This window comes from Lasioglossum baleicum, chromosome 14 (genome assembly GCF_051020765.1).
Source record: "Lasioglossum baleicum chromosome 14, iyLasBale1, whole genome shotgun sequence".
NCBI classification, from domain to species: domain Eukaryota; kingdom Metazoa; phylum Arthropoda; class Insecta; order Hymenoptera; family Halictidae; genus Lasioglossum; species Lasioglossum baleicum.
The window spans coordinates 8,652,495-8,680,059 of record NC_134942.1 but is presented as its reverse complement, the minus strand read 5'-3'; the positions used below and the strand labels follow the sequence as shown (position 1 = coordinate 8,680,059).

General features: G+C 42.7%; 2 protein-coding genes and 3 non-coding genes across 12 annotated transcripts in view; 3 read left to right on the top strand and 2 right to left on the bottom strand.

Moving 5' to 3' along the window:
• Positions 1 to 491: 491 nt before the first annotated feature.
• Positions 492 to 8,839, top strand: LOC143215561 (uncharacterized). Of its 7 annotated transcripts, none has more exons than XM_076437788.1 (11): positions 493 to 1,035; positions 1,124 to 1,312; positions 2,275 to 2,531; positions 2,828 to 2,999; positions 3,276 to 3,457; positions 3,533 to 3,769; positions 3,840 to 3,942; positions 5,044 to 5,115; positions 5,446 to 5,540; positions 5,712 to 5,868; positions 5,953 to 8,839. In XM_076437788.1, the coding sequence occupies exons 1-11, from the start codon at positions 942 to 944 to the stop codon at positions 6,744 to 6,746; spliced, it is 2,352 nt and encodes a 783-aa protein (XP_076293903.1). In that variant the 5' UTR covers positions 493 to 941; the 3' UTR covers positions 6,747 to 8,839. The 7 variants fall into 7 exon arrangements, with proteins under 7 accessions (XP_076293899.1, XP_076293897.1, XP_076293904.1 ...); XM_076437786.1 differs by having other exon boundaries at positions 3,837 to 3,942; XM_076437784.1 differs by having other exon boundaries at positions 492 to 1,035; positions 3,837 to 3,942; positions 5,053 to 5,115; positions 5,712 to 8,839.
• The window catches only part of Ss (aryl hydrocarbon receptor spineless), a 180,099-nt gene continuing 161,311 nt past the window's right edge, over positions 8,778 to 27,565 (bottom strand). The window contains exons 5-11 of one of the 2 annotated variants that reach the window (XM_076437780.1): positions 20,639 to 20,848; positions 16,481 to 16,775; positions 16,266 to 16,407; positions 15,116 to 15,583; positions 13,229 to 14,188; positions 11,909 to 12,186; positions 8,778 to 11,241 (exon numbers count right to left, since the gene is read on the bottom strand). In XM_076437780.1, the coding sequence (XP_076293895.1) occupies positions 11,973 to 12,186; positions 13,229 to 14,188; positions 15,116 to 15,583; positions 16,266 to 16,407; positions 16,481 to 16,775; positions 20,639 to 20,848 (2,289 nt within the window). In that variant the 3' untranslated portion in view covers positions 8,778 to 11,241; positions 11,909 to 11,972. The remainder of the gene's footprint in view (positions 11,242 to 11,908; positions 12,187 to 13,228; positions 14,189 to 15,115; positions 15,584 to 16,265; positions 16,408 to 16,480; positions 16,776 to 20,638; positions 20,849 to 27,565) is intronic. The other variant, XM_076437781.1, reaches the window with a different exon arrangement.
• Trnam-cau (transfer RNA methionine (anticodon CAU)) lies at positions 21,138 to 21,209 on the top strand. Its single transcript has one exon. It is a non-coding gene; the product is annotated as a tRNA-Met (tRNA).
• Positions 21,548 to 21,619, bottom strand: Trnam-cau (transfer RNA methionine (anticodon CAU)). Its single transcript has one exon. It is a non-coding gene; the product is annotated as a tRNA-Met (tRNA).
• Trnam-cau (transfer RNA methionine (anticodon CAU)) lies at positions 22,202 to 22,273 on the top strand. The gene has a single exon. It is a non-coding gene; the product is annotated as a tRNA-Met (tRNA).

Below are 27,565 nucleotides of genomic sequence, written 5' to 3'. Positions count from 1 at the left end.
TTCGAGTTTGCTCCGTTGGCGCCAAAAGTTCGAACCTAAAACACAGAACGCGATCGATCGATTATAAATCGTGGTGAAATTCATATATATGTAATATAATATACTTCGCGTATGTTTAACACTAATAATCCGGTAAGAAACGTACAACTTAAAGCAGTAAAAACATTAAAAGAATGTAATCAAAGGAACCATTACTTTTCACCATTTAGTTTTCTTCGATTTTCTATTAGCTCGACAGAAAGTAGTGGAAGACTCTAAATGAACATAATTCATCATATCTTTTGAATCACCTCGTATATTCAATATTCATTCATCGTGTATTCAATTGTCAAAGCAGTAACGAGCCAATGGACTTCTCGAATTTCTCCTTTCAACAACACCAATTTCACGCGTTTCATCAGCCATTTGAACCACGAGCAACATTGTGAACAGGTCGCTTAGTCTGAGGTCTAAGAGATGCCGTATCGACTGGTGTCGCTGCGATCGTCGTCGCTAATGGAAATCCGCCTTTGTGCAAGATGTGACACCTCGCGGCCAACGTTCTTGCGATCGCGGATATTTTCCGGTAAAGTAGTTTGGCAGTTCTTCAGGACGTAGTGCGAGTGATAATCATTTGAAAAAAATGTAAAATCGAGTCAGTGATACGGCAATCGATCTTCCGAGGAGACCTTTTGTGGATCCGTGTCCGTGATCGCCGTGTAAACTGCGTATAGTATAACATATATCGCGACAGGGCGCCTCGAACCGTAATAAAACATCGATCGGTGCGGTGAAAGTGTCGAAAAGAACCGAAAATCCAAGTGTTTCCTCATTATGTAGTCGACAGGATCTTCCCCGGCAGACTTTCGGTGCTGAAACCGCACGCCAATGTCCGAATTATTCATGTACAAGGTTAATGCGCCTTGAGTACCATTAACCGTGTCTCACCAGGGCATTGATAGATGAAAATGAGTGGGGATATGTTCGAGGGAAAGGACTACCCTACCCAGTGGGCCCTGAACCCTTCTGCTTATCAGAACATGAGCAACGACCAAGGTAAATTCAATAGCATGCATTGGTAACTTAGTACAATCTTCCACTATCATGTAATTCTTCATTTACTAAATTCTTGATTGCTCCACAGTTGACTGGGCGGCTCTAGCTCAACAATGGATCAAAATGAAAGAAACCGTAGTGCCACCGGCACCGCCGCCACCAACCATTAATCCTATATGCTCCGGAACCGATGGTAGCGGAGAAGCACCCATGGATATGGACACTAAAGAAGACGATATCCCACCAGCGCCTCCTGCTCCCTCCATCAGCGGATCAGGTAACAGATCAATTCAGATAGTCGCTCTGTTGCAGGTATTTTTCATTATTGTGTTCGCAGGTAATTGATCATTGTTGATCAGAGAGTCGGAGTATATTGGACTGCATTCTTTTCTGTTTTCAAGGAGAACAATCTTTAAGAACATTTTCAAGAGCATTTTTAGATTGTTGTATTAAAAGCAGACTAATACACTCCTGCTCTATGGTCTAGATAAGTATGATAAACCCAGACCAGCCCATTCGCATCGTAAGCAGACTGGATTTCATGCATCTCTGAATTTAATGTTATTAGCACTTTATGTGCAGCCTATTAAAATTATTAAGGGGGTACACCCGTTTTCAGGATTGCAAAGATGGGGTTTTTACTCTCAAAAGTCCTATTTTAATGTTCACGAGGTGTAATTTGCATTATTCTACAGCATGTACTCTCTGTGCCCCACAAGTTGTCCCTCGAGACGGTGTAGGGGCAAAGGGGGTCCTCGTAGCCAATGGTTACTCTGTGACGTCACACACTTCAGCCAATACTTTGGCTAGAACCGAAAGTACGAGTGGAATGGCCCAATCGGACAGCTTGCTGCTGCATTCCTTTCAAATTCCTGCCAGAAGACAACTTGTGAGGCACGAAGAGTAGTTGCCGCAAGTGTGTACATATACATATACACCAGTGATGCGAATGGGTGGAAAAGTAATATGGAATCGGCACCGAATATGTTCACGCACTTGTACAAAGCAATTTATTTGATTTGTCTTATATTGATTTTTCGTGTTACAAGGAGTATATGAATATAGAATTTATATTGATTTCCTGGATGGAGTTTTCCGTATGTTTGAGAATAGTTGAACATCCTGTAGTTCTGTATATAATATGTTGTTTTGTTTTTGTGACCTTAATTCCAGAGAGATAAGTAATCTAAGTTGATTTGTCATTGGAACTGTTTTACAATGTATATTCTTTAATACCAGCTGAAACTTGGACCCAATGGAATCAATGGGGCCATTGGAACAGCTCAGGTTCTGGTGCAGGTACTTGGGAATGGACTGGTGTACCTCCTCCCGGTGTTTCTATAGGTTCTGATGGGAAACCTATGGGAATTCCTACAGTACCAGTTATTCCGCCAGCTCCGACCATATCGACAACATCTGAATTTAATGTACCACCTCCAGCAGCACCGGCGTTGTATTCTTATAATTCAGTACCTCCAACACAACCTTATAGTCAGGTTAAATAATTGTATTTCTAATATTAAACTCCACCTAGACCGTGGCCCTTCCCAGTTATCTTAGGTTCGATAAAAGAGAAACAAAAAAAAACACAGAGAAAAATAAAGAAAGAAAAAAAAAGAATAAGAATGAGACTAGAAACTTTGACGATTTTCCGTTCGTTATTTTCGATTTATCCTTTATTTTATTTTCACCGTAATTAAATCGAGAACGATACAGCTTGTGTATATACATTCAAATCGTACATCTGGGTGAAAATTGAAAGTTTTGCGGATAATGAGTGTCTTGTGTTTAGGTCAATAGCTATTGGTCGGGGGAACCACCGGCCACAATACCGCCTCAGCCGCCTCCTTTCATGAAAGGAGTTCGACACACGAACAGAACGCCGCATATGAGACCTATAGATAACGTCAGGTGTAGAGAAGATAGAGAAAAAACTCCAGAAGAGGACACCACTACGACTATAGGCAAGTGTATTATCTAATGTGTGTGAAACGTATGCTATATCTGATAAGCAAGTGCAGCTGTTACAAATTGGAATCCAACAGAAACTCTAACAACACTGTCTAACACTTACTGTACTATTATTAAATATGTTGGTATCTAATCTAATTAAAATAGCTCCGAGTGCAAAGGACTAAAGAATGTTTTCTCTGCTCGCGAAAGTTAATATTCAAAATATTATTCACATTAATAAGTTGCTAAATATATTAATTATAAATGTAAATATAAATATTTCTCAGACGCGGCTAAGCGCAGGCAATTACCCGCCTGGATTAGAGAGGGTTTAGAAAAGATGGAGAAGGCGAAGCAGAAGGCCGTCGAGAGGGAGAGGCAGGAGATCCTGAGGAAGCAGGAAATGGAGGCCCGGAAGCAAGCCGAGGACGAGGCCCGGGCGGTGCTCAATCCTTCCAAAAGCAAATTCGTAAGTGTCCCAACCACCAGCTGAATAGAAAAAACCTGAGCGAACAATATCTACATACTCTTTATTGGATCACAGGACTCCGATTCCGAGAAAGAAACGGAGCAAGAAGCTGAAGAGGCACCCCGCAGTCAACAGACGACCGAGAAAAACTTCGAACGCACTCCAGACATTCTTCTTCGGCCCAGGAAATCGCGATTCCGGGACGCGGACTCGCCGGATGCGCATGCACATACCGACAGAAGTCCAACCACGCCTTCCAATTCTACCCTAAGTACCCCGAAGCGGTCGAGAGAGGAAGTGCTGCAAGATGTGGTGAGTGATTGTTTCAGAATGATCGTTTTACAGGTAGCAAGTGCTAACTGACAAGACCTTTGGTCAGCAGATGTTGAAGGTGCGGAGGTCCCTAACGGAAATTCTTCTGGAGGTAACGAACGAAGAAATCGGTTCTATATGCAGAGAGGTTTGGAGCCGCGCACGTGCCAAAGGTACCCCAGATACACACGATACAACTAACAAATTGATATTTCATACTTTCGCTGATCAGTGCACAGAAAATCTGATTCACACGAGTCTCGTGCAGTGTTGCGGTGAATTTGATTTGCCCATTTCTGTAATATAAGCTTTTAAACATTAAACAGAGATTATTCAATTCATAGAGTTACTTATTCGATGATTTTTCAGGATATCCTACTTTATTTTCCAGGATTTCTAACATGTATCATTAAGTGACACTTTAATCTTTTCTCTTGCTGATTGAATCTCTCGCTGATCTTGTGCGCGATTCGTGGACATTTCTCTTTCTGAGTATATACACGTAGACGAACTTCTTTAACGTTTTTTCCTTTTTCTGTTTCGTTTTTGTCGAAGATTCATTGACGAGTCAATTGATTATAATATCCGACGGATATAGTTGTTCGTGAAGAGAAACACGACGGAGAAGAATTATGCGAACTCGATGTAATCTAGCGCAATAAAACGTTAGAAAAAGAGAATATACAGTCTTCAAAGGGCAAATACCGTGTCAGATAGATCGATCGAGAAACATCTCGCTGTTACGTTCAACGCGCGCTTACTATTAAGTCTAGCAAAGAAAAAAACACCCCGGTCGGACCGCACACTCGAGAGAACACAAAAAATATCGCATGCTCGAGCTCTGAATACAAAACTGATTTTTCTTTACAGATTCTAGCTACTGTCTTTTCACTTTGATCATATTGTTTCGCTTTGCTTTCGAAAGAACGATTTATAACATGCCTTCTTCTTTTTTTTTTTACATGTTGTTTTTATTGTTACTTGTATCAAGCCACCTTTTGCGCTCGCGCTTAACTGATTGTTATAAGAGAAGAGAAGCAAAAATATGCCTTACTAACGTCAGTCTAAAGCAGTTTCAGTTTTTGTAGTTCGATATGGATACGTTAATGTCTTAAGGTGTATGAGGATTGATGCAGGATCTCGGCTCTCCTTGCGTGTATCACTGACGATGATGATGATGATGATGATGATGATGATATCAGTACCATTTAATTTGGGGGGTATTCTGACGATAGCACTTAGCCATTGGGTACTAAATGCGTGTGTATTGTAAGTCCCTGCAGGAGAGACCCCCGTCGCATCCCTCAACAACATGGCCCCTCTTGCTCAGATCACTCGTAAGCTTGGTAAGTCACTACGTCTTTATAATCTTCAACGCACGGTGATCCTAGGAACCGGTCGTGTACAATGCCAATCACTTGTATCGAAAAAAAAGAAAAACGAAAAATACCGAAAAAAAAAACGATCGAAAGAAAACGAACGCGTCCCGTGCGTTTTCCGCAGTTCGTAGCCAATGCTCGCTTATAAGTTCTCGTGAAACGAAGATGTCTTACAGGACATTCTTCGATCAATAGCAGCAGCATATTTAGTGGTCGAGCGTATGTCTCCTTACATTGAACGAAAGACGAACACCGATTATACACGATCTGCCTTATTAATCCGATCGTCTCGTGTAGGTCTGGGCATCTATGGCGACAGCAACAGCGAGTCTGAGGAGGAGCAGAGCGAACACGTCCAGGCTCAGAACAATGACAGCGACGATGAACTCATAGTACGTACAACAAATTTCATCTTTCCTTTAACCCTTTGCACTCGGTGCTATTTTAACTCGAAAGTTAAACATTTCTTCCGACCTAAAATATTTCCGTTCTCTATGATTTTTTAAATGTGGTAGATATGAAATTGATGTAAGTAGAGGCATTGAAAGATCGTGTTGTTGCAGGAGACATTGAGACGGCGTCAGCAACTGTTCAAAAAGACGGAGGAGGAAATCGAGGCGCGTCTGGCGGAGGAGGATGAGAGGGAAGAGCAACGTTACGAGGATCACTATATGAAGCAACAGGAAAATCATACTGGTAATACAAGCTGCAAGGAGGCAGGTATGTTTCGAAACGATATAGAACGTAAGCCGCTGTTAAACCATGGCATCATTAAGCGTAACACCATAACATCACTACCTTTAGTTGATGAAAAAGAAACGATAAATAATCAAAGAGAAGCGTCTGAAACTTTGTCGAGCGCCGGGCAAAGTCCGCAGCAACAACAGACCGTGGCGACGGACACGGCGAAGCCGGAGACGCCGTCAGGGTCGGCCGACACCGAGTCGAGCAGCTCTGAATCGACGAGTTCGGACTCGAGTCGAAGTAACTCGTTGAAGAAGAAACGTTCGAGCAAGGGCCGCGATTACCGGAAGAGGAGGTCGAAGAGTCGAAGCAGATCGAGACAGCCGCGAAAGTCCCGGTCCCGTTCCTCGGAGCGTAGCGGTCGTAAACGGAAGTCCAGGTCTAGATCGCTAAAGTCCTCGCGTAAAGAGTATCGTTCAAGGTCTTCGAGCAATTATAGGTCCAGCAAGAAGCACCGTTCGAGATCGCGTAACCGTAAGCGGTCCCGCAGATCCCGCTCTAGGAGCTTACGTAGATCTAGATCGGCCTCGGCCGCGAGGAAACGATCGAGATCACGGTCCAGAGGCAAACGGAAGTCCCGCTCTCGTTCCCGTGGCCGTAGACGAAGCCGATCCTACTCGATCAGACGCAGCAAGTCGCGAGCCCGCGAGAAACGACGAACACGATCACGATCCAGAGCGAGAGACCGAACGCGATCACGGTCCAAGGAGCGGAAACGCTCCGAGTCTTACGTTTCCAGGAGCAAGAGGAGGTCTCGGTCAAGATCGAGGGATCATAGAAAATCCCGGTCTAGATCAAGGCAGTCGAACCACCGGGACGGTAAGAAATCGTCGTCCCATCGGTACAGGAATTGAACCTGACACACCCCAACGTTCTAGCCAAGGTTGTATATACATATTCATATATTATAATAACATTTTCGAGATATTCGTACAGAATAATAAAAAGAGAGAGAGCGAGAGAGAGAGAGTGAAAGAGTGAGAGTGTGTGAAAGAATGAGAGAGAATGAGAGAGAGAGACACGATATACGCAAAGAAGAAAAAAGAATATCAAGAAAAGCGACAGTTCTAGGAAATTGAGATTGTCTATTTGAAAAATTTTCCATGCGATTGCGCACCTCGATGAATTAGCTCGCTCTTTTTTTCCAATCTAACTAAGAGATCCTTAATAACTTGTAATAGTCTTTAAAGACAGTTTTGTAATTATACGAACGACAAACACGCTGGATTTTTACCTCCACAGTGCTATTTTGCGTGAGCCAGAGTTTTCATTTCTATATACCCTGTCGTTCGGTATACACCGTTTCCAGGAACCTGTTGCTCGCTTCGATACACGATCAAAGACATAATGCGATATACCGAAACTTTTTCGTTTACCATTCCAAATCGATTCCGGCACGATCAAATTCGAATTCCTTTTAGCTAACGAGTGTCGGTCATTCGTTGATTCGTTTAATTCGAAACACGAAAGCTTGATTATACTGCTGATTGCCTGTAAACGAAACTGACGAGGTACAAACGAGTTTTATATAATCGGAGAATGCCCGGAACAGTTTGATTTTTTTCCCCACAAACACACATACACACATACCCCGACCCTTTCTCGATTCTATCACGATCGTGAGTTTCTATGTACCGCCATTGTTGGAACGTAAAATCGCCATTGATACCGCCAAGAACGTTCGCGAGACCTCCCGAGATCCCTTGGTTGACGTAACATGTATTTAACATTTGTTCGAAAGAATTTTGAACACCGATGATTTCAATGTATTGTAAGTACAGGCCTTACATACGCATTGCTACGGCGAATAAGTGTAACGAGTCATTTACAATTGAAATAAAAAGAGATTCAAACAAATGAAAGAAAAAGACAAACCGAACGTGTGCTAGAGTGAAATGTGTTCTACACCTTGCATGATTACGATCGCGAAGGTAAGACCTCCATTTTTTGTTCGAGGGGATGGTTCCTCGAATTAAGAAAAGAAAAACATCGTACGTTTTTGAATATTCTTCTCTCGCTTTGTCTCTTACCCTGTTCTTGCCTCTTCTTTTCGTTTCCTTTTCGGACGATCGAGAGAACATAGTCGGTTCTATTGCATTATCATAATTTATTTCATATAAACATTTGATACAGTTTTAAAATTTCGTTTTTTGTAGAGCTTAGCTTTAGTAGTAGTGTTAATAGTAATTAGATTCTATAGAATGTATCGGAGATAAATGGATGGAGTGATCGAGAGACAAAGTTTGGTTTGGCATGATATCGTTAACGGTCACTTTGATACATTTTCGGACGATGTATAAAAGAACAATCCGCGGAGGAAAACAGAATAGCGATGACGCGATAGTTTAGGTAAAATTTTCTTTTATAAACAAACGGTGTACAGGTATCTGCAAAATATCTTGTAAATGTTTTCTGTTCTCTTTACCCTCCCCCCTATTCTCCTGTGCTTGAGCAACGTGTTCTTTTCTTCTCTCGCGAGGGAAAGCAAAGTAGATGTCGTCGATTTAACCTTCTCTTTTTTTGTAACAACTGATTTTTAATTTTTCGTAGCAGGACACTTTCTCTGTATAAACGTTCTTCCTCCCTTGTTGCACACCTCTTTCGAACTCTTTCGTTTATGTTTTTCGTTTCTCGTCTACTATAATTCTCTTATTCTTAATCCCCTTTCACTGACCAAAGCTGCCTTGATTCCTGATTGTTTCCAAGTTCGATCACTGTCTTTGATTTTCCTCTTTCATAAATATAAGTTTACTCAGAAATAGACCTGACTAGTTTTGTTAAACTAAACTAAATTTGTAATAGTTAATAAATTAAAATAAATAAGAGTTCTTCTACTTCTACCTAGTATTTTCCATAAAAATACTTACAAGTTAGAAATATTTTATAGTGCGTAATAAATACTTGTAAAGAAATTAAGTAAACCATTAATAAAACGTTTTGAAGAGTCCGTGGTTGTGGTCTTTCCGTTTATCGTTTTCCCAGCTTCCTCGACCGTCGACAATCTTTTTTCGTTCGCCATATTTTCAGGAGGAAATGTCAGTGAAAGGATTAAGAATCTAAAAATCGCACGTGCGTTTCGATCGAAGCTTACCGAGTAAAGAAAAAAATATCACTGTCAGATAAATACTTATACGTTTAATTAAATTTAACGAAAAATTCTGCGATACCGATACGTGCGGTATCATTCTGTTTATTATTCCATTTGCAAAGTAAACAACAGAGATGGGCCTCGGGGCTCCGTTACTTTCGAATTGTTCGTTGTCACCGTTGCAAAACAACAAAATAAGATTCTTTTCGTCGATTGATTCGGTCCAATTGCATTGGCCGTGATCTGCAGATACCGGTTACTATAAAATAAGGTACGTATTTTGATCTATGTGGATAGCTATGGGGGAGTCTATTATATAGACTAATCTTATCTATGCTCGTTAGAAGATACCTTAATTTACATATACAGTAAATATACATGTATGCTTAAACTGTCAAAATATTCTCACCACTGCGATCGAACGATTAGGGGGAGAGTGGCCAGTGTTATCAACCCTGAAATCACAGTATCAGACCTCGTTCCATTAAAATGATTTCGTTCGAATTCAAAACACCTCGTTAAGAAACCAATTTCAAACAATCGCATAATAAAAGCACGCTCTGTCGAACAATCTCGCGGAGGTTCGTGCGATTTGCAAGTCGACAAACGACGCGAGGACGTATATTTATAATAGGCGAAGTGTGTACTGAATCGATCAAGCAAGATTGTCACCAGGGTTTTGCCAGCGAGAACATTGTTACACTTTAAGCATAGTGGATATCGTTAATTCGCTTTATGTATGGACTAGACTCAATTACTTATAATAGTAGATCTTCATACGATATTGCAAAGAAAACAGAGTTTCAAGCTGTTACAAAGATGTGAATTTACAATGTGGAGTTGTCGAGACTCGTTAACAACATCCCCTCCATGTTTAGTCTTTCATCGAACAAATTCAAAACATTAAAATAATTCTTTCTCGTTGCTGTTGACATTATATGGTTTCTTTAAATTGAATAAATACAGACACGCAGAGGGGTTTGCCAGTAAAAAGTCTCGACGCGTCGATCGCAAAGCCAATCAGCGGACAGAACGTTTACAAATAATCATAGCAAAATAGTTTCGTATATTGTCTAACACTATAACGACATGAAGTAGGTAAAGTAGAGAATAATCGTAGTTGAAAGATCAAAAAGACGCGTGGATCCGAAGGAAAAAGATGTCGCTGGTAGCCTTAGAAATCATTTATCATGCTATCCGTAAGATTTAAACGTTTCTACTAGCAAATAATACAATATATATATATATATTTATTTATATATATATATATAATCTTCATATATATATATAATCTTTTTCTTTTATATGTATATCAAGAGTGCAGTAGAAAGGGGGACGACAAAGTGCGTCGTTTTATTTTCCGTTCTGATATGTATACGCGACGCGATCAATTAGAGAATCGCGTCCCCCTTTCTTGCCCCCGTAACCCCCCCAAATAATGAAGATTCGAAGCATTGAAATCACTCAGGTCGTTCGCTCGACGCATAAGTCGATACATCGTCGATACTCGATTTTATTTCACCGTTTCCTTCTTTTCGTCGTTTCCCCGAGCGCGGGTGTCGACGTCCGCGAAAAAAGAAAATGATATTACACGTCCTATTAAAATTATGGAAGGCTCGTCTAGCTTCGCTAAACGTCAACTACACATGTACATAAATAGCGTATAAATTAATTAAGTACAAAAATTACAAACTTATTAACAGAAACGCATTGGCAAGACTGAGGGGTTCGACCGGATCGGGAGAGTTGTTTCGTCGATGTTCTCTTTGTCCAAGTCTCTGAACGATTAGGGTTCTGCTGCCCGATGAAATTCTTTCATTTTTGTCGAGAATTGTGTAACTAAGCTATCGATATTATGCGTTTATTAAAGGTTGATCGACGAAGGAACGTTTCACTTTCACTTATCAATTTTTAAACGATCGTTTTTCATACTTGATCGATCGATGTAAGGAATGCAATGGTCGAAGGGATCCCGTAATCATCACCTTTCACACGTATCCACGGATCAAGAGAACATCGAACTGCACGTCCCCCGGAGAACTTTCCTGTGCAACTTAACAGTACGGACGAATTAACATAATCAGGCATACATACACGTGAACGTCGTCGTAGCAACGTCGTTCGTTTTACGTTAACTGTAATGAGTATGTTACAGCGCTATACGAGAGGGGAATACTCTTAACAGTTTAACCAATATTATCTGTATGGTACAGTCACGCGTTCTGCGATCCGCCTCGGTGAAACTAACTTCTCTGAGATACCTGCAACAATGACAAAACATTTATGGTTGTGATGTCGTTTATTCAAATTATTCGAAGTCTTTTGTACAGGGTGTAACGATATGTTTGGTCTTGGCTGCCACAGGTGTATTCTACATCTTCAGATCGATGTAGATCTTAATTGTCAAATTGTTTTATTGTATGATGCTTAGAATCCAATGCAATAAAAAATTTGTTGACCTTGAAATTCAAAATTAAACTTTTTACGATATTTTTCTTACATCGATTTCCACCAAACCGAGGGTGTCTGGTGGAATTGCAAAATTGTCCTTGATTTATTATTACTATATGCAATAAAAATTTTACATTGATAGTCAAAGTCGATTTTTTTCGGCAACTGTTTTTTTTACAGATCTTTATCGATCAGAAGATGAAGAGAATACGCCTATGGCAGCCAAGACCAAACATTTCTTTACACCCTGTACATTCGAATCATTTAGATCGCTAATTCAAGGATTGTAAGGATAGTTGTTAGAGAAATATTTCGAAAACACTGTTGCCTCTCGTGAAAGAGGATCATCTACAGGGCCGGCGCTATATTTTGCGAAGCTTTCTGCATTTTGTCAAAGACGTACAGACAAGATATCAACTCAACTTTCCGAATGTGCGCCGCCCCTGATCATCTACTGCAGAATGATCGAAAACTTACCTTGACCACTAAAACGGAGCGATGCGGAGGTCACGTATAGACTATTGGTTGAGCAGGGTGTTAGTCACCTCAGAGATGGACAGCAAAGGACTCCCGGCGTCCGGTTTGGTATCTGTGGGACAGTTGGGCCCATTCCCCCCGCTGATGATCCCACTACGTGTTGGTGTTGGGGGTGGTGGTGCGGAGGATGGTACAAGACGTTGTTGTTGTTGGTGTTGCTGTCCTGGCCGATGCCCATGCCGACTCCCGTCCCCGTTGCCACAGCTGACGGGGGCGTGCTGCAACCGAAAGTACGTTCACCCGTTATTCGCAACCCCTTTCAACCCCTTGTTGCAGTCCTGTCGTTACACTACACTCGATCGTTTCGTTTCTATCCCACATTAATAACTAATCAATCGCTGTCGATACTCCATCAATATTAATATCGTCCACGTAACTCCTCGCTGTGCAGTGACAAAAAAATACAAATGATTATATAGATGCGCTAACAGAAATCGACCTGGAAAATCGTCCGAGAAAAATCATAACCGCGGACATGCAACACACAAACGCATCAAATCGACCGACACCGTTAAGCTACGTCCTAATCAAACGTCCAGCGACGATAAAATCGTTAGACCGACTTACTAGTACAATAAGTAGACTACGGATCTTCGCATCAGTAGTTAAATAGAAATTCATTTCAACCCTTATAATAGTCTTTTCACGTCGACAACAACATAACAATGTTCTTAGATTCTTTATACTTTTCACTGGTTTATATATTTCACCCAGTTAATCTCTTCAAAAATGCATAAAAATCCGCAGTCTATCAATAAGAAGCCTCCGAAGTTTTTATCCAAGATCAAATTAGTTATCTTTGCGTGTCTGATATCGAAAGTGACGAAATCCGCTGAATTTAATCTTATCTTCACAGAAGTTACTATCTACCCGAAGTTAAATGTGTACTATGCTGTTCAACGAGTCTACATCTTTTCTGTGACAACCGTGAGCCAAGTTGATATACGCTATAAAAGAGGCTATACTATAATTAACGATTTTGCCACTGCGACGTTCGTGCATCTAATTCGGACACAGCTCAACGCAGACGACTCTCGTGCATTACTCCTACCATGCATCCGTACCATGATCGACAATCATCTACGACAAAAAAGCACGATATCTCGAATCATTTAATCTCTCCTCTCAAAGATTATTATCCTAAAATCTTCATCCTAGAATGTATTCTCCCTAATCATCGGACACCATGACGTAAATTCGTACTAGTAGCTTAACGATCGACCGTTCGAAAAAAACTTGTGAGGCAGCAGTGACACTCACTGGGGCGCGTGCCTTGGTGGTGCGGGGTGGTGATGGTGGTAGGGATAGTACTGGTAGTGGTGATGGTGTTGCACTCCTTGCCATACCTCGGAGCCCGCTTCCCCATGGCCATGGCCAGGATGAGAGTGCGCGTATCCGATAGTGCTGGCGGCTGCGGCTGAGGCTGCGGCTGCGGCTGCCGCTGCCGCTGCCGCTTGATATTGTGACGTGGTCACAGGGTACTGCTGATGTTGCTGCTGTTGTTGTTGCTGCTGGTGATGTTGGTGCTGAGGTTGCGCTTTAGCTCTTGGCGAGCTAGGTGCTGTGGTTTGAGGTTCGCTGGGCGATGTTTGCCTCCACTTGCACTCCCCGTTCATCGAGTTCATCTCTGCTAGGGATTTTAGAGGATCGCCAGCGTTCGCATTGGTCGAATGGGTGGACGAATGCGTAGAATGAGGGGTGGGAGGACTGTAGCTGCCGTTGTTCCTCGGGGGAGTACGAGATGGAGGCGCACCCCACATCAAAACAGTTTGTCTAGGTGCTTCATTCCCGTACACTTCAGGCTTCACGTCTTCTATCTTCGGGGTGAGGACTCCGTTCGTTGGTCCGGTTACCGGAGAACTTCCAGCTGAGTTACTGGAAGATGCACCACCCTCTAAGGAATGTCTGCTACCAGCCCGGACGATGTTGATATCCGTGGTTGCCGTGTGCATTGTTGACGCACTGGCAACTGGACTCGCCGCGTACGGTGAACCGCTGACGCTGCTCGGATGTCTTGTTTCTACGTAGCTGTACTTCGGAGACTCCCCTAGCTGCTGGCAGTATAGTTTCTCTTCCGCTTTGCTCGTCAGCTGGTGGGTTTCGTAGGTTGGCAGCGAGACGTCGATGAACCCGTTGTACGCCGTGCTCGTGTGGTACTCGGGGTAGTAGGAACCCAGCGGCCTGTACTGGAACAGGTTCTCCGTCGCTGCGGTGAGGTACCTGGAGAATTCAGGAATCGGTTAGGGTCCGATAAAGTAGGGTGCACCCCTGCATCAGTGTGCAACTGGAAAGAGTTACGGAACTGAAGGCTGCGTCCCAAGGGTATACGGCAGGGCTCGGAATTATTTACTCGCGACGGCCTATTTTCAAAGGCTAGGCCCCCTCAACCCGGTCACGGGTCTCGCTTTCCGTGGTGGTCCCAGCTTTCCTAGGTGCCACGAATAGCGCCGAAACTGGCTCGAGAATTAGCACCACCACGGGAATAATTAAGAGCCCTGTGGTATTTTTTAACTTAACCTTTAAACTGCCGGCGTGATGCGATTTTTCAAGATTTGAAAATTTGGAAATGTGTTGAAGTCACCTATTTCACTACTGTCTTTTAACCTTCCGTCGGGCGCAATATCTGGACCGCCGAATTCGGGCGCAATGTGCTTGACGGGCCCACATTCAAAAAACATGATAAACACCTAATTAAGTTCATTTATACAACTGCTGTTAGGGAAATAGTGCACTTGGTGAGGTCTATACCCGTAGTATAGTATAGTACAGTATAGTAGTCTATACTGTTTTCGAGGAACCTAAGAGGTACCTAAATGATCGCGCTGTGCCTCTCAGATCGGTTGCGCCCGACGGAAGGTTAATTAGAAAAAAACCACTCCAATCATATCCTTCAACAAAAAATGTCCGTTTCCCTGGCGCCGATCGGAGTCACCTAAACTCTGGAGCACTCCGTGCGATATAATGAGCCGATTTATGTACAAATATTCCGGATAAAAATGTCATCTTTTTAGTGGAGAAATGCCGATCGGAGCCAGCTAAAATCTGGAGCACTCCGTGCGATATAATGTGATTTATGTAGAAATATTCCGTGAAAAAATGTTCCGGAGAAATGCCGGCAGTCTAAGGGTTCAGCAGTCGCAAGAGTACCTATTGTCCAAGGCGGTCGCCGGATACAGAGTCTGATGGTAATTGCCCGTGTGTCCAATGTACGTGGTCAGCGAAGGATCCGTGCTGGCGGCGACCGCCGTAGGCGCGTATGGGGTCGGGTACATGGTGTTCAAGTTGCTGTACGCGGCGGCGACCGCAGCGGCCGCGCTCGTGTCCGCCGCGAGATAATCGACGGACGCGACCGTGGGCGTCACCGGCGGCGACACCGACGATTGCGCGGAAAGTTTGGTACGTTTGTTCCGGCAGGTCGACAGGAAGTCCCTTAACTGGGTCTTGTACCGCCTGTTCACTCGCTGGGACGTCGGCTGTGTCGGCAGCGTCGGCGTCATCACCGAACCGGTCAGACTATCGCTGTCCGAAAAATAGCTGTTGGTCAGTCCGGCGTCCAAGTAGCTCACTTTGAAGTCCATCGTGCGTTTTCCCAGCAGGTCCCTGCCCTCCTCTTCCCTGAACATGGAAATGGCATAATCTTAATAGAAAAACTGATACATTAACACTTCGGTAGCTCTAGAAGCTACCAATCAGGGGTTGGAAACAGTTATGGATATCGATTCCGGTTCTTAAAACAGTTACGACAACTAAAAAATGTTACAACTAGACTGTGAATGTTTATGCAATTTTTGTAGACGAATTTTCAGAGAAACTCGAATCGAATGGAATCTTATTTTCCGCGGTAGTAGCCATTTTATAGATCTGAAATAAATGAAAATCTTACTGAATTCTGTCGTGTTTTGTAACCTAGCATTTTTAAAAATTTTCGAAAGCCATAATTGCATAAAGATCCGCAGTTTAGCTTACATTTGCGGTTCCTTAGAACGAGTATTATTAACCGTAACCGATACAAGCCAGAACCGATATTCTCGTAACGGTTGTAACTGGACTGCGGATCTTCATGCAAAATAAAGAATGTACGCATCGATTCCAAAACATAGAAGTTGAGTAAAAATCTCTTTCTTCTTTTAATTATTTTATTAAACTGGAACTAATACGTTGATGTGTTCTTAAATTTCTTAAATATGTCCACTGTTTTAAATTGTACGTAACAGTTCTTGTTACAAATGCATAAAATCCGCAGTCTGGTTATAACGTCATTTATACATTTCGATATACAAACAAAGTATGCACTCACATTAGGGGTCTGTGCGTGCTGATGACGAAGTCGGGCTTGGAATTCTTGTAGACCAGTCTAGAACTGGTCTGCAACCACTGCCACCCGCCATCTTTCTTCTGGAATCTGTAGGCTATCATCCCCGACGCTCCAGTCTTCAATACTGCAACCAAAAAGGAATCATCAAGAACTTCTCCATAAAGACAAATCTCGTTTGAACATTTAAATATTCTTACGTTCTTGATGGGCGCTGGCGACGTAAGCCAAGTCATCGTAATGGACTAGATCGTAGCCACCAAGGTTCGCCAGCTCGGCGTCCGAGTAGCCTAACAGCATCTTCCCTCGCTGGTCCATAGACACCAGCGCCAGGTCGAGTTTATGTTTGCTCTTGAACATCACGTCCTTCTGAGGGACTTCTAGAAGAGAGGGTGGCCCAAACGGAGTACAAAGGGCGAACAGAGCTAATGGAGGTTCCTCGGTCTTCCTGTTCTGGCCGTGGAGGATCTTGACGCGTCCTCTGATGTCCAAACGCTAGAACATTGATTAGAAAATTGTAAAAATTATAACACAAGATTAAACACAGACCAAGCGTATGCTCGGACCTGTCCATCGACGGTACTTATCGCCCATCGTCCACGAAGACGCTTGTAAATCAAATCCTCCGGGTAAAATCTGGCGCTGCCTTTGCGCGAGAAGCCTCCCGGGCAAAACACTAATTATCTCGCGGCTAACAGCGAATACAGAAGTTAACGGAACAAAGACAGTCGGGCCGGTTGTAAAGGGCAACGACGGGCACCGCGCGCCAGTAAAAAGCACCGGCCGCTCTGACGTTTATGAAAATGAAACTGTAATCGTAAAAGCTTTACGGCGAGAACGACACACCACCGGGCCCCGGAGCAGAGCAACCTTCGCGCCAGCATAGACGACCTCCGTTTTTATCGAAATCCACGGAGGAGAGATCATCCTCCACACCTCCGCTCCGCGAAACCTTTTCTCCGTGGCTGATGGCGGTTTCTTCTCGCCTCCGACCGGAGAGCTGTGTTAATACGTCGCGAGCAGGGTTTGCAATCCCGCAGGACTAAAGATTTCGTTCTTCAATTTTCAATATATGTTTAATAAACTAACAAATTTAACTGTGGGGTATGGGAATAAATTTCCGCCCTTTTTTATTGAATAGAAGCGTATACACCATAGCCATAACGTGTAAACGTTTTCCAACAGTAGACCGATCGACGTTTAATTCAATCGACAGTTCTTTAAATGTCTGACGTGGATTTCCACCAAGTAATGCTGGCAAATCTGTATCTTCGAATTTTTTGGCACACCATCGCGATCTTTGCCCTTACGTCGAAACATGGTTTTTAAAGGAGCATCGTCCCCGTAAATATATAATAAATATAATATAGTAAATATATAACACCTTTCTTTAAAACAAAATAATGCAACATGACTTCCCGCAAATGCTGCTTACTTGCAACAAAAGTCGACATTTTTCACGGTCGAAACAATTGCCACTAACTGCGTTTTGAAGCTTAGACATAGACCTTTCAAAATCAAATACGCGATCGGTATTTAAGCACAACGACATTTCCAAAAGGGCGGAAACGTATTCCCATACCCAATACTTGCATATTATAATGCTCCCACATTCTTCTATTGGTTTGAAACTGGACGGTTTTGGTGCATTTTCAGATGCGACAACGAAGGGATGAAAAGTGGCACTTTCAGTGTCCATTTGAGGATGAAAAATTACAGACACGAGAACTGGAGATCGTGCAAAATGCATAAACCACCCCCTAAAAGTGAATAATCGCGGATATAAAAAATACTGCCCCGTGTAACGATCCCGACGAGATCTCCGGCCGGTAATCACCAACTTCAAAGGGCGGAGAAATTTAATCCGTCGATCAAATAGACACACTAAACGGTCCGGGTGCTAAGTATACACGGCAACGAACCCTTCGTTCAGGGTTTGTGATAGTCCCACGGACTTGCGGGAGACTGGGAAATCGGTGAGCAGGGGAAACAGCCGCGTTATAATCTCACAGAGAGAGAAAGAGAGGGAGAGAGAGAGGGAGAGAGGGGAAAAAATATACAAACACGCAGAGTTTAATGCAACTTCCGGCCGAGAAAAAGCCTCCGTAATTCCATCGACCAGATACCGAAGAGGGAAAAAACGCGGTAATTACAGTCGGACGGGGAAAAACCACCCTTTTCCCCCGCAATTAAGTTCCATTATCGCGAGCCGCGGGGTTAAATACGGCTCTCGGTGGCAATTATGAAAATTTGATGTCGTAAAAATCCGATCGATAGGCTCGCGACAACGCGAAATGCTGAACGTTCTCTCTTGATCGAGTTGACTGCTCGAGATGACGAGGAAATAAGGGATGCAAAACGGACAGAATAGGGTTTTCACCCGGGGGATACTAAACGCACGGAAGACAGCAGCACGAAAACTTCTCCGCGGGTCAAAGTATCATCCGTGATCGCGTGACCGTGTGTTCCAATGAATGAAGGAGAGCTGCGTACTCGTGGAATGCACTTGGAACTGCGACCTAGCATGCGAGATACTGCCCTTTGCGGATCGTGCCGCTTTTTGGCGGGAAACTGACCACCATGTTATTCAGAATGTATTTAAATACATTTTAATCAATATCCTGTTTCTTACTGGCAACGTTGATCATTTTTATTTTGCATCAAGATTTTAAAGATGCGCAATCTAATGATAACATTTTCAATTCAGTCTTTCTACAACGAAGTAGGTGTTTCTTTTCATTCAATTGACCACCGCTCTCCATTTTATTGAAAATATATTTAAATACGTTTGAATCTCCTGTTTCTTACTGGCAACGATGGTCATTTTTATTTTGCATCAAGATTTTAAAGATGCGCAGTCTAATGATAACATTTCCAATTCAGTCTTTCTACAACGAAATAGGTGTTTCTTTTAATTCAATTGACCACCGCTCTCCATTTTATTCAAAATATATTTAAATACATTTTAATCTCCTGTTTCTTATTGTTAACGTTGTTCATTTTTATCTTGCACAAAGATTTTATAGATGCGCAGTTTAATGATAACATTTTCAATTCACTCTTTCTATAACGAATGAGGTGTTTTTTTTAATTCAATTTTAAATGATCAACAACGAGAGCGTGTAATGTAATAAGTAGACTGCGGACCTACATGCAAAATAAAAATGTTCTGTATTCACTATGGGAAGTAGGAATAAAATAAAAATTTGTTTCATCCCTTAATGACTTCGTCACATTGAAAACAACATGACAATGTTCTTAAATTTTTCTAATCTTTCACCGTTTTATATTTCACCCAACCAATGTGTTCATAAACGCATAAAGTTCGAGTTCGTTCGAGGATGGCTCGATAAAAATTACGGATTCGATTTTCTTTTTCGAAAAAGGCAGCAGCATCCCGCTGGCAAATGAGTTGTTCTTTTTGCGACGCGACCGGTAGAAACGGGGAAGAACAAAGAACGGGACGATCCGGGGCGCGACTGGAAAAAAGCAATTACCCGGGACAGAAGGAAACAGAGGAGGAGAGACCACCTCTCTCTTTTCCTTTACGACAGTGAAATTATTAATTACTGTTTTGTATGCCGAGCGTGAAGAAGTCGCCGAGCGAGCGGGGTCGCGATGCACATCTCTTGCACTCTCTTGCAGTCTTGTTGCTCCCGTTGGATGCGCCGCTGCCAAACACAGCCGGTAGGCCTTGTATTGCGATTATTTAACCCGGGTATCTGTCCGACGCATTTGCATACGCCTTCGTTTCTACCTTGTTTCGGTGTTCGATTGATCGAGGCTGTTGGGACGATCGACGACTTGAATCGGGGCCAAAATGGCGACCGTTCCGATCAGTTTCCCCAATCTTTATCGTCAACTTATCCAAATAGTTGTGCGTTCTTTAGTCGTTTTAAAATATTCGATTGGAAATTCATGGAACAAGTGGACCTTTTGCAAAATTTTCTACCTGAATTGTAAGCAAATATTAACACTAAACCCACCACGGCCGGTCTAATATTTTCCATTTCATGATTATTACAATTATGAAGTTGCTTACATGGAAATTGATTCGATCAATTTCACAAAATCGAAACAAATAGAGCCTTGTCATTTTTCAAGGTAAAACATTTTAATCGCTTATAGTGCTCGGTAGGTTTAAAGTCGAACTGTGGCTTGATGACGACTATAAAAATAATTTCTGGCTTCTTTGGGCTTACCAAGAAGCCGGACGACTTGAAAATGTTCGATTGGAAATTAAGGAAACGAGTGGATCTTTCGCAAACTCGAAATTTTGCTACCTGAATTGTAAGCGAATTAAAATCGAATTGTGGCTTGAAGACGATTACAGAAATTTTTGGCTTCTTTGGCCTTACCAAGAAGCCGGAAGTGTTGTCCAGGAGACACCGGAAGCGGACGGTGAAGCTGCGCTCCAGAAGATGACTATGTTGGGGTGAAAGTGCATCGTGAAGGGGTAGACTGGCGCTCTCAGCAGGTAGAAAAGAGTTCCACATCAACTGCCTCTGCAGTTCTTCTCGATCCTCGCTGTGCACCAGCTCGTAGACACTTTGGTGCACGATGTCGGACTGCAACAGAACAAAAATCGATTTTATCAAATGATTATCGCAAATAATTCGACACAAAATCGTTTCTCAAAACAATCCACTTATCGTTCTTAATCTGTAACAACTTTATGAACAGTGTTTTAAACAGACAATTTTTATCTGATCTCATTTATTCGCCTTTCTCGCTCGCTGTGGGGAGCACAAATGACCTGTACCGGATTGTTAGGGGTTTATTTATGAAAATTGTGGAAATTACAACAAATGGAAAATTCCTAGGGCAAGGTGCAAAATTTTCGCAATGACGACAACAAGCAGAGTGGCGCAGTGGAAGCGTGCTGGGCCCATAACCCAGAGGTCCGTGGATCGAAACCACGCTCTGCTAAGCGGTGATTAAATTTTCTTCTTTTTTTTTTTATTTTTATCTGCCCCTCCGGGAACTGCTTCGGCTGAAGAATTACATAATTTCGTTCAAGATTCATGAATATTTAATGTATGTAAATATTAATCGCGGCTTTAAAAATAGTGTTTTTAGTGTGCCGAGGGGTTGCGCGCGACATTCGCTGGCGTGTACAGTAAATTACGCCCTGTATAAATAATAAAAATATTTATTTAGCTTGTGTACGCAGTGTCTGTGCGTGCTGGTGGAATTTCGTGTTGGGAGGTCTGCAGATTTGTCACGTTCGGAAAAAGTAGAAAAGAATAAAAAAAAATAATTCGACCTAGCAGAGCATGGTTTCGATCCACGGACCTCTGGGTTATGGGCCCAGCACGCTTCCACTGCGCCACTCTGCTGTCTTGGAAGCTTCTCTTATAATTTTCCACGTGGTTAGATCGAAAATTTTTTATTTCGGAGCGATATAATTTTTGAGATAATACATTTATTCCATTGCACCACTCGCGTTTATTGAAAATCCGTATTATACAATTTTCACTGTGATTGCATTGCAAATTATTTAGTGTTGAGTTATTTAATTCTTGTAGTAGTGTATGCATTTTTATCTGGTTTTTGTCAGCGTATATTCGACGATTTTTAATCAAGAAAGTGCACATTTATTTCGACTGTTAATATTAAAATTGATAATTCTGAACATTTTCAATGTGATTGGATTGCAAATTATTTATTTTTGGAGTATTTCATTTTTGTAGGACTGTATCCTGTTAAGTCTGATTTCTGTCAGCGTGCATTCGACGATTTTTAATCTAAGAAAGTGCACATTCATTTAGACTGGAGATATTAAAGTAGAAAGTTCCGAACATGTAATGAGAAAAGTAAATTATAATATACGTTAATTGCCACAATTGAATAGTATTGATTTCTCCTTTGGTCTACCTAAGAAAGCACTCGGGCGAATTTAAGGAAGCTATTAACACAACAGCAGAGTGGCGCAGTGGAAGCGTGCTGGGCCCATAACCCAGAGGTCCGTGGATCGAAACCACGCTCTGCTAAGACAGTGAAGGTCATTTTTTTTGCAAAATTTTTTGGCATATCATTGAACAAAGCCTTACCAACGCATTACAGTATTTAAAATTTTTTTAAAAATATATTCGCCTTAAGAATTACCCAAAACAATAATAAATTTCTACATATGTAGAGTCTGTAATAAACCTTTCACTTTTTGAAGTGAACAAGTGAACTAGAACAATATTTCAAAGTCGTAGTTCAGAAAGTCAGCAATAAAACCTGTGATAAAAATTGCTGTCTAATAAACAAACATTTCTTTCCAGCATTTTCTTGCGACACCACTAGAAATATCGCTCATCTCCATCTTGAATTAAGACCAGAGCACAAACTTTTTGCAGAATGTGCTCCACAGTGACCTACTATACACTCGACAGAAATGTGCCCATAATTATGAAAGTGGTGTAAGTCATATATTTTATGTTGAATTTGAATTAATGATTGAAAGTTGAATTTGAATTTAGATTTAAACAATAATGAAATCTGGTGATCCTAAAATCTTCCACCTCTATATCTTTCAAATTATGTTACCAAAGTTCTCAGGGGTTGCCTTACGGGGTTGAACAATTATTTATCTACCAACCCAAATTTTCTAAGTCTGTTAGCGGGTGAAATAATCATTTTTTGACCACTAACCTTAATTAAGGGTTAACATCAAGACTCTCTCAGGCAGTCTCACCCTCGAGCAACCCGCACCCCCTAAACACTGGACAGTTTCGACCAGAATGGCGGGTAGGGTTTCCTGAAGAGGGGCGAGAGAGGCCAGGGGAAGGGACAGAGGCAGCCGTGGCATTATTTCAGGAAATATCTGATCGGTCGTGACGTCGCGACGGCGACATAGGCGCGCATACGGCACATGTAGCTACACGTGTCCGACGCACTTTATCGCGCATAATTAATCCGGCCTAGCAGCGACGGACGATGAGCCCGTGTGCACGAGAAACCCATAGTTTCCTCGTTCCTTGGTCCGAGCGAAACGAACAAAAGGACTACCGGTCTCTTCCTTCTTGCTCTCTCTCTCATTCTCTCTCTCTCTCTCTCTTTCTCTCTCACACGGACAGAAACGAGGAACGCGTATGAACGTCTCGCGATCGGTCGATCGTTTCGCGAACGCAACCCCCGAGAGCCAAGCTAGAAAATAGATCGAATTAACAGGTCTGGTCGTTCCGAGGCCACGGTTGTCCGGCCTTCGACGCCTGGAATAATGTAATAAATCAGCCGGTGGAAATGATACCGACCGTTGCTACGTGTACGCTCGTAGAAATAGGAAGTCCGCAGACTCGCGATGCTTCGGACCATTCCTCTTATCTGTTCGAGGGTTGAGAATTTTTTCCAGACAGGGTGGGAACTTGTTCCATGTCCAGCGAAGGTGGAAGGTCTCTTTTTGGACGCTGGGCGCCGGGGGAAAATTTGCTACGAGACTGGTGTGTCTAGATTACAAACTAGCTGATTAACTCTGGAATTTAGATCCCTCCAAGGAAAATTGAGCATTATACTATGGAGGGTGCAAAATATCACTAGAAAATATTTCAGTGCCTTTAGAATGATTGAAGATAGACATTGCCACGCAATAATGCTAGGAGGTGATCAGCCGCTAATAATCTGAAGAATTCAAATGGAAGACATAAATTTTTGTGAGAAGCAAAAGAAATTATTCGTGGATTGAAGACCACCATTGGGAAATTTTTCAGTACCTTTAGAATTATTCAAGATAGACATTGCGATCCAATAATGCGAGGAAGGGATCAGCTCCTAATAACTTGAAAAATTGAAATGAAAGACATTAATTATTTCTAACAGCTTGATTGTGAGTGAAGAAACTAAAATCTATTCAAGGGTTGCGAATTTTTTTTCAGACAGGCTAGAAACTTGTTCTTCTTTTTGGACGCTGATTCAAATGAAAGACATTAATTCTTTTTTATCAGCTTGATTCGATGAGAAGCAATAATGCATGAAATTGAGTATTTTATTAGGCCGATGCGGATCTGTACAATTGAAGGTTGAGCCAGCGGAAAAGATTTCTCTTTTACACGTTCGGGGTTCGAGCCGAAGGTGGACGTTTCTGGGAAGCGAGTCGATTCGCGCGAAAATGCAAAAATGTCTACTAAACCAGTAGCCCCAGCATCCCATTATCGTCCGGCGTAATATCGTAACACACGGACACGGTGTGAGTAACATGGAAGTCGTGAGATCCGTGCGCCGCGGACACGAACGAACAGTACGAGAAGGCGCAGCTTACACTGTTTCGCCTATCGGAAATGCAGCGTACCTCGAAAGCTACCGTTCCCTTCTATCGCGTGATTTATTATATTATTCACGGTTAACCGAGGCTTGCTATGACCAGTTAATGTCCCGACGCGACAATCCCTCTGATCCACGGTGGGTTTAGCTTCTTAAAAAAATGTTTAAAGCTTGCGAACAATTTTAGAACGATTTCGACTCGTTCCGACGATTTTCGCAGGTTTCCTCACGAGGGTCCCAGCCGAAACAGATCGGGGCACCGAGGGGGCGTCGCGTCTGATCCATAAATCACGCTAGGCCGTGATAAATCGCGTATCAATGAAAATGACATCCACCTCTTCACAGAATTTTCAAAGGCTGCAAACAATTTTAGAACGGTTTTGAATCGTTATGACGATTTTCGCAGTTTTTTTCGAAAGCGTCCCAGCCGAAACAGATTGGGACACCGAGGGGGCGACGCGTCTGATCCATAAATCACGCTAAGCCGGGATAAATCACGTATTAATGAAAATTACACGTGCGTCGGTGCGCGCGCGTGGCCGTGGCGAGACTTGATATACAAGGACCAGCCGCGGACGGGAATAAAATTGGCTCGAGCCATGTTGCCGGGCCCGGATAAAGGGCAACGCGGAGCAATTACACGTCCACTGTGTCCCAATGAAGTATGGGCCGCAGAGCACCGGCTGCTCGATTACCACGGAAATCCTGTGTAGAACCCTTTAATTAAAATTAGAGCAAACGGAACGCCGCAGCGGGGTTGCGACTAGACCGGACCCAGGGAAAGCCATGGGCCCCTTACGATCCGGAGAGAAGCCTGGATCGAACCCGGACCCCGTGGAGCAACGGGCCCCCCCTTCACCGAGACACCGGCGACTCCTATATTTATTGAGAGATCGAGTTTTATGGGCGTCGAGCTACCCGCGACGCGGGAACCCGTGTTCCTCGTGTTCCTCTTGCTCGGCTTTTTCGAACCGATCCCCGACGCCCTAGCTAATGAGCTTTCCACCATGCTCATGCTGCTTTCGCGTTTTATGAACGTACGTGTCCCGCGCCGAGCCCATTTCACGCTCCGTTTTCGCGGATCCGCGGGAAACGAAGCACATTTGCTGTTTCGTCAGTGTTCATGTATGGCAAATAAAAATTTTCCACCAGAATGGCAACAAAAACTGGAGTTTGACAAACAGTATTTTTAAATTCTAATAATGTTGTTGCTGTTTTAAATTACATCTTCCCATTTTTATCATAAATGAAAATTTAAGTATTCGTATATATCAGTTGCAAAATGTATTTCTTTGAGAGATTGTGCATGGGAAATAATTTGTCAATTTAAAAAGTAAAACGAGAATGTAGGTTCTTCTATTTTACAATTATTGAAATTATAATGATACTTTTGCTGGAAATGATTCTACACAGTTTTGTATCCAAGCAAATATTATTTTAAAAAATCACAGAAAATTCATATAAATTCTATGCCCAGCCATTTTTAAAGCTCGGTAGGTTCAGTGATCTGTGATTTGTTGCAACTTCGTAACGAAATAATGTTCCGAAGGCCGCTTACATTGTATCATTATCAAAAACTTACGAGGGCCACCGTGACCCGTTCTCTCGACCGGTCGGGCCAATTAATACAATCGATGTTCCCGGTGTAGCGCGCACTACAATATAATGTATACATATACACATACGTATATGTATATACGAAAGGTTGAAAAATGTGAAAGCGACTGTTTTATAGGGCCGTCGACTTGTTACTACATTTTTATTAAGGCGGGCGTTTTGTTCAGCGTCGTCGGGAGGAATCGGGCGGTGTGCAAAAATTCGTTGACCCCACCCTGTGCCCGATTCCCTCCGCCTCGTACCCCTCGATATTCCGCCAAGCTATCTCCCTCCCTAAACTTTATTTTCGTTTGTTTTTCTCCCCGCGGAGGTTCGCTCACATTTATTTTTCCTCGTGCGAGAGAGCGCGCGCGCGCGGGGCCAGTTACCCGACGACGACGACGGGCGGTTTGCCGGTAAGGTCCGGTAACGTTTGTTACCATTGCTCGTTTAAATAATCTCGAAACATGCATCCGCGGGACGGAGCGGCCGAGTCGTGGATGGCTTTACGATCGGCCCTCGTCGTTAATTAAGAGCTTGTAATTATTTAGTGGAGACGCTAGCGCACCCCCGCCGGCATCGAAGCGGTCCCGCTCCCTTGGCAGACTTGATTTACATTCCTGCGAAGAATGCGAAAGGCCTCGCCTTCCTTTGCTCTATTTTCTTTTTTTTCCACCACCTTCTGCCACCCTGCGCACCCCACATCTCCCTCCCTCCCTGCCGCCCCGCCCCTCTTCACCCTTCGGCCAACTCCTGGCTGCTAGTCCTGTTCCTTCACTTCGACTACTCTGTCTTTTCTTTATTTATTTTCCTCTTTGACTAGGTTCATAAATGAGGCAGTTCATGGAATTAGTCGAATCAACTCCCTTCGATCCCGGGAACAATTGTTTTTTAAGCATTTGCGCACAGTGCCTCAGTTCGGTTTTAATGCACGCTTGACATATTGTGTTTTTCTCGTTATATTTTTGCCACCTTCCTATTTCACCTTTTTCTATCGGTAAATATAATATATAAATAAAATTAGTTTGATCATGAACAAAAATTCATCACAATTTTTTGAGAGAACGACGTGGTTTCTTCTACACTTTTTATCCTTGCGACGAGTAGAATAAGACGCGATAAAGAAAAAACATTGTTGATCTCTCGACCTTAAAATTGATTCTGCTTGAATTCATTTTGAAATGAATTTCTTCACATCCTGTGCAGCAGATCAGCGAAGTCTGGCTCGACATAAAATGCTGGCCTGAGAGGTTCATGCTCTGAAAATACTGAAGACGTTCTTCTTGTGCCTCGTCAAACATTGATGACCTAAATTTATTTTGCTTGAAAAAGCAATTTCATTTTCTTTACACCCTGTGCAGCAGATGAATGGAGTACGTAACTATTAGAACAGAAGCCAATATCGAGCCTGGCTCGGACCGGAGAGGATTAAAAAATATGTA

Bases quoted from the DNA above. Each gene is read 5' to 3' on its own strand.
- LOC143215561 (XM_076437782.1), top strand. From the start codon at position 942: ATGAAAATGAGTGGGGATATGTTCGAGGGAAAGGACTACCCTACCCAG. The intron at 3,000-3,275 runs GCAAGTGTATTA...AATATTTCTCAG, and splicing joins GGACACCACTACGACTATAG to ACGCGGCTAAGCGCAGGCAA. The intron at 5,116-5,445 runs GTAAGTCACTAC...CGTCTCGTGTAG, and splicing joins TCAGATCACTCGTAAGCTTG to GTCTGGGCATCTATGGCGAC.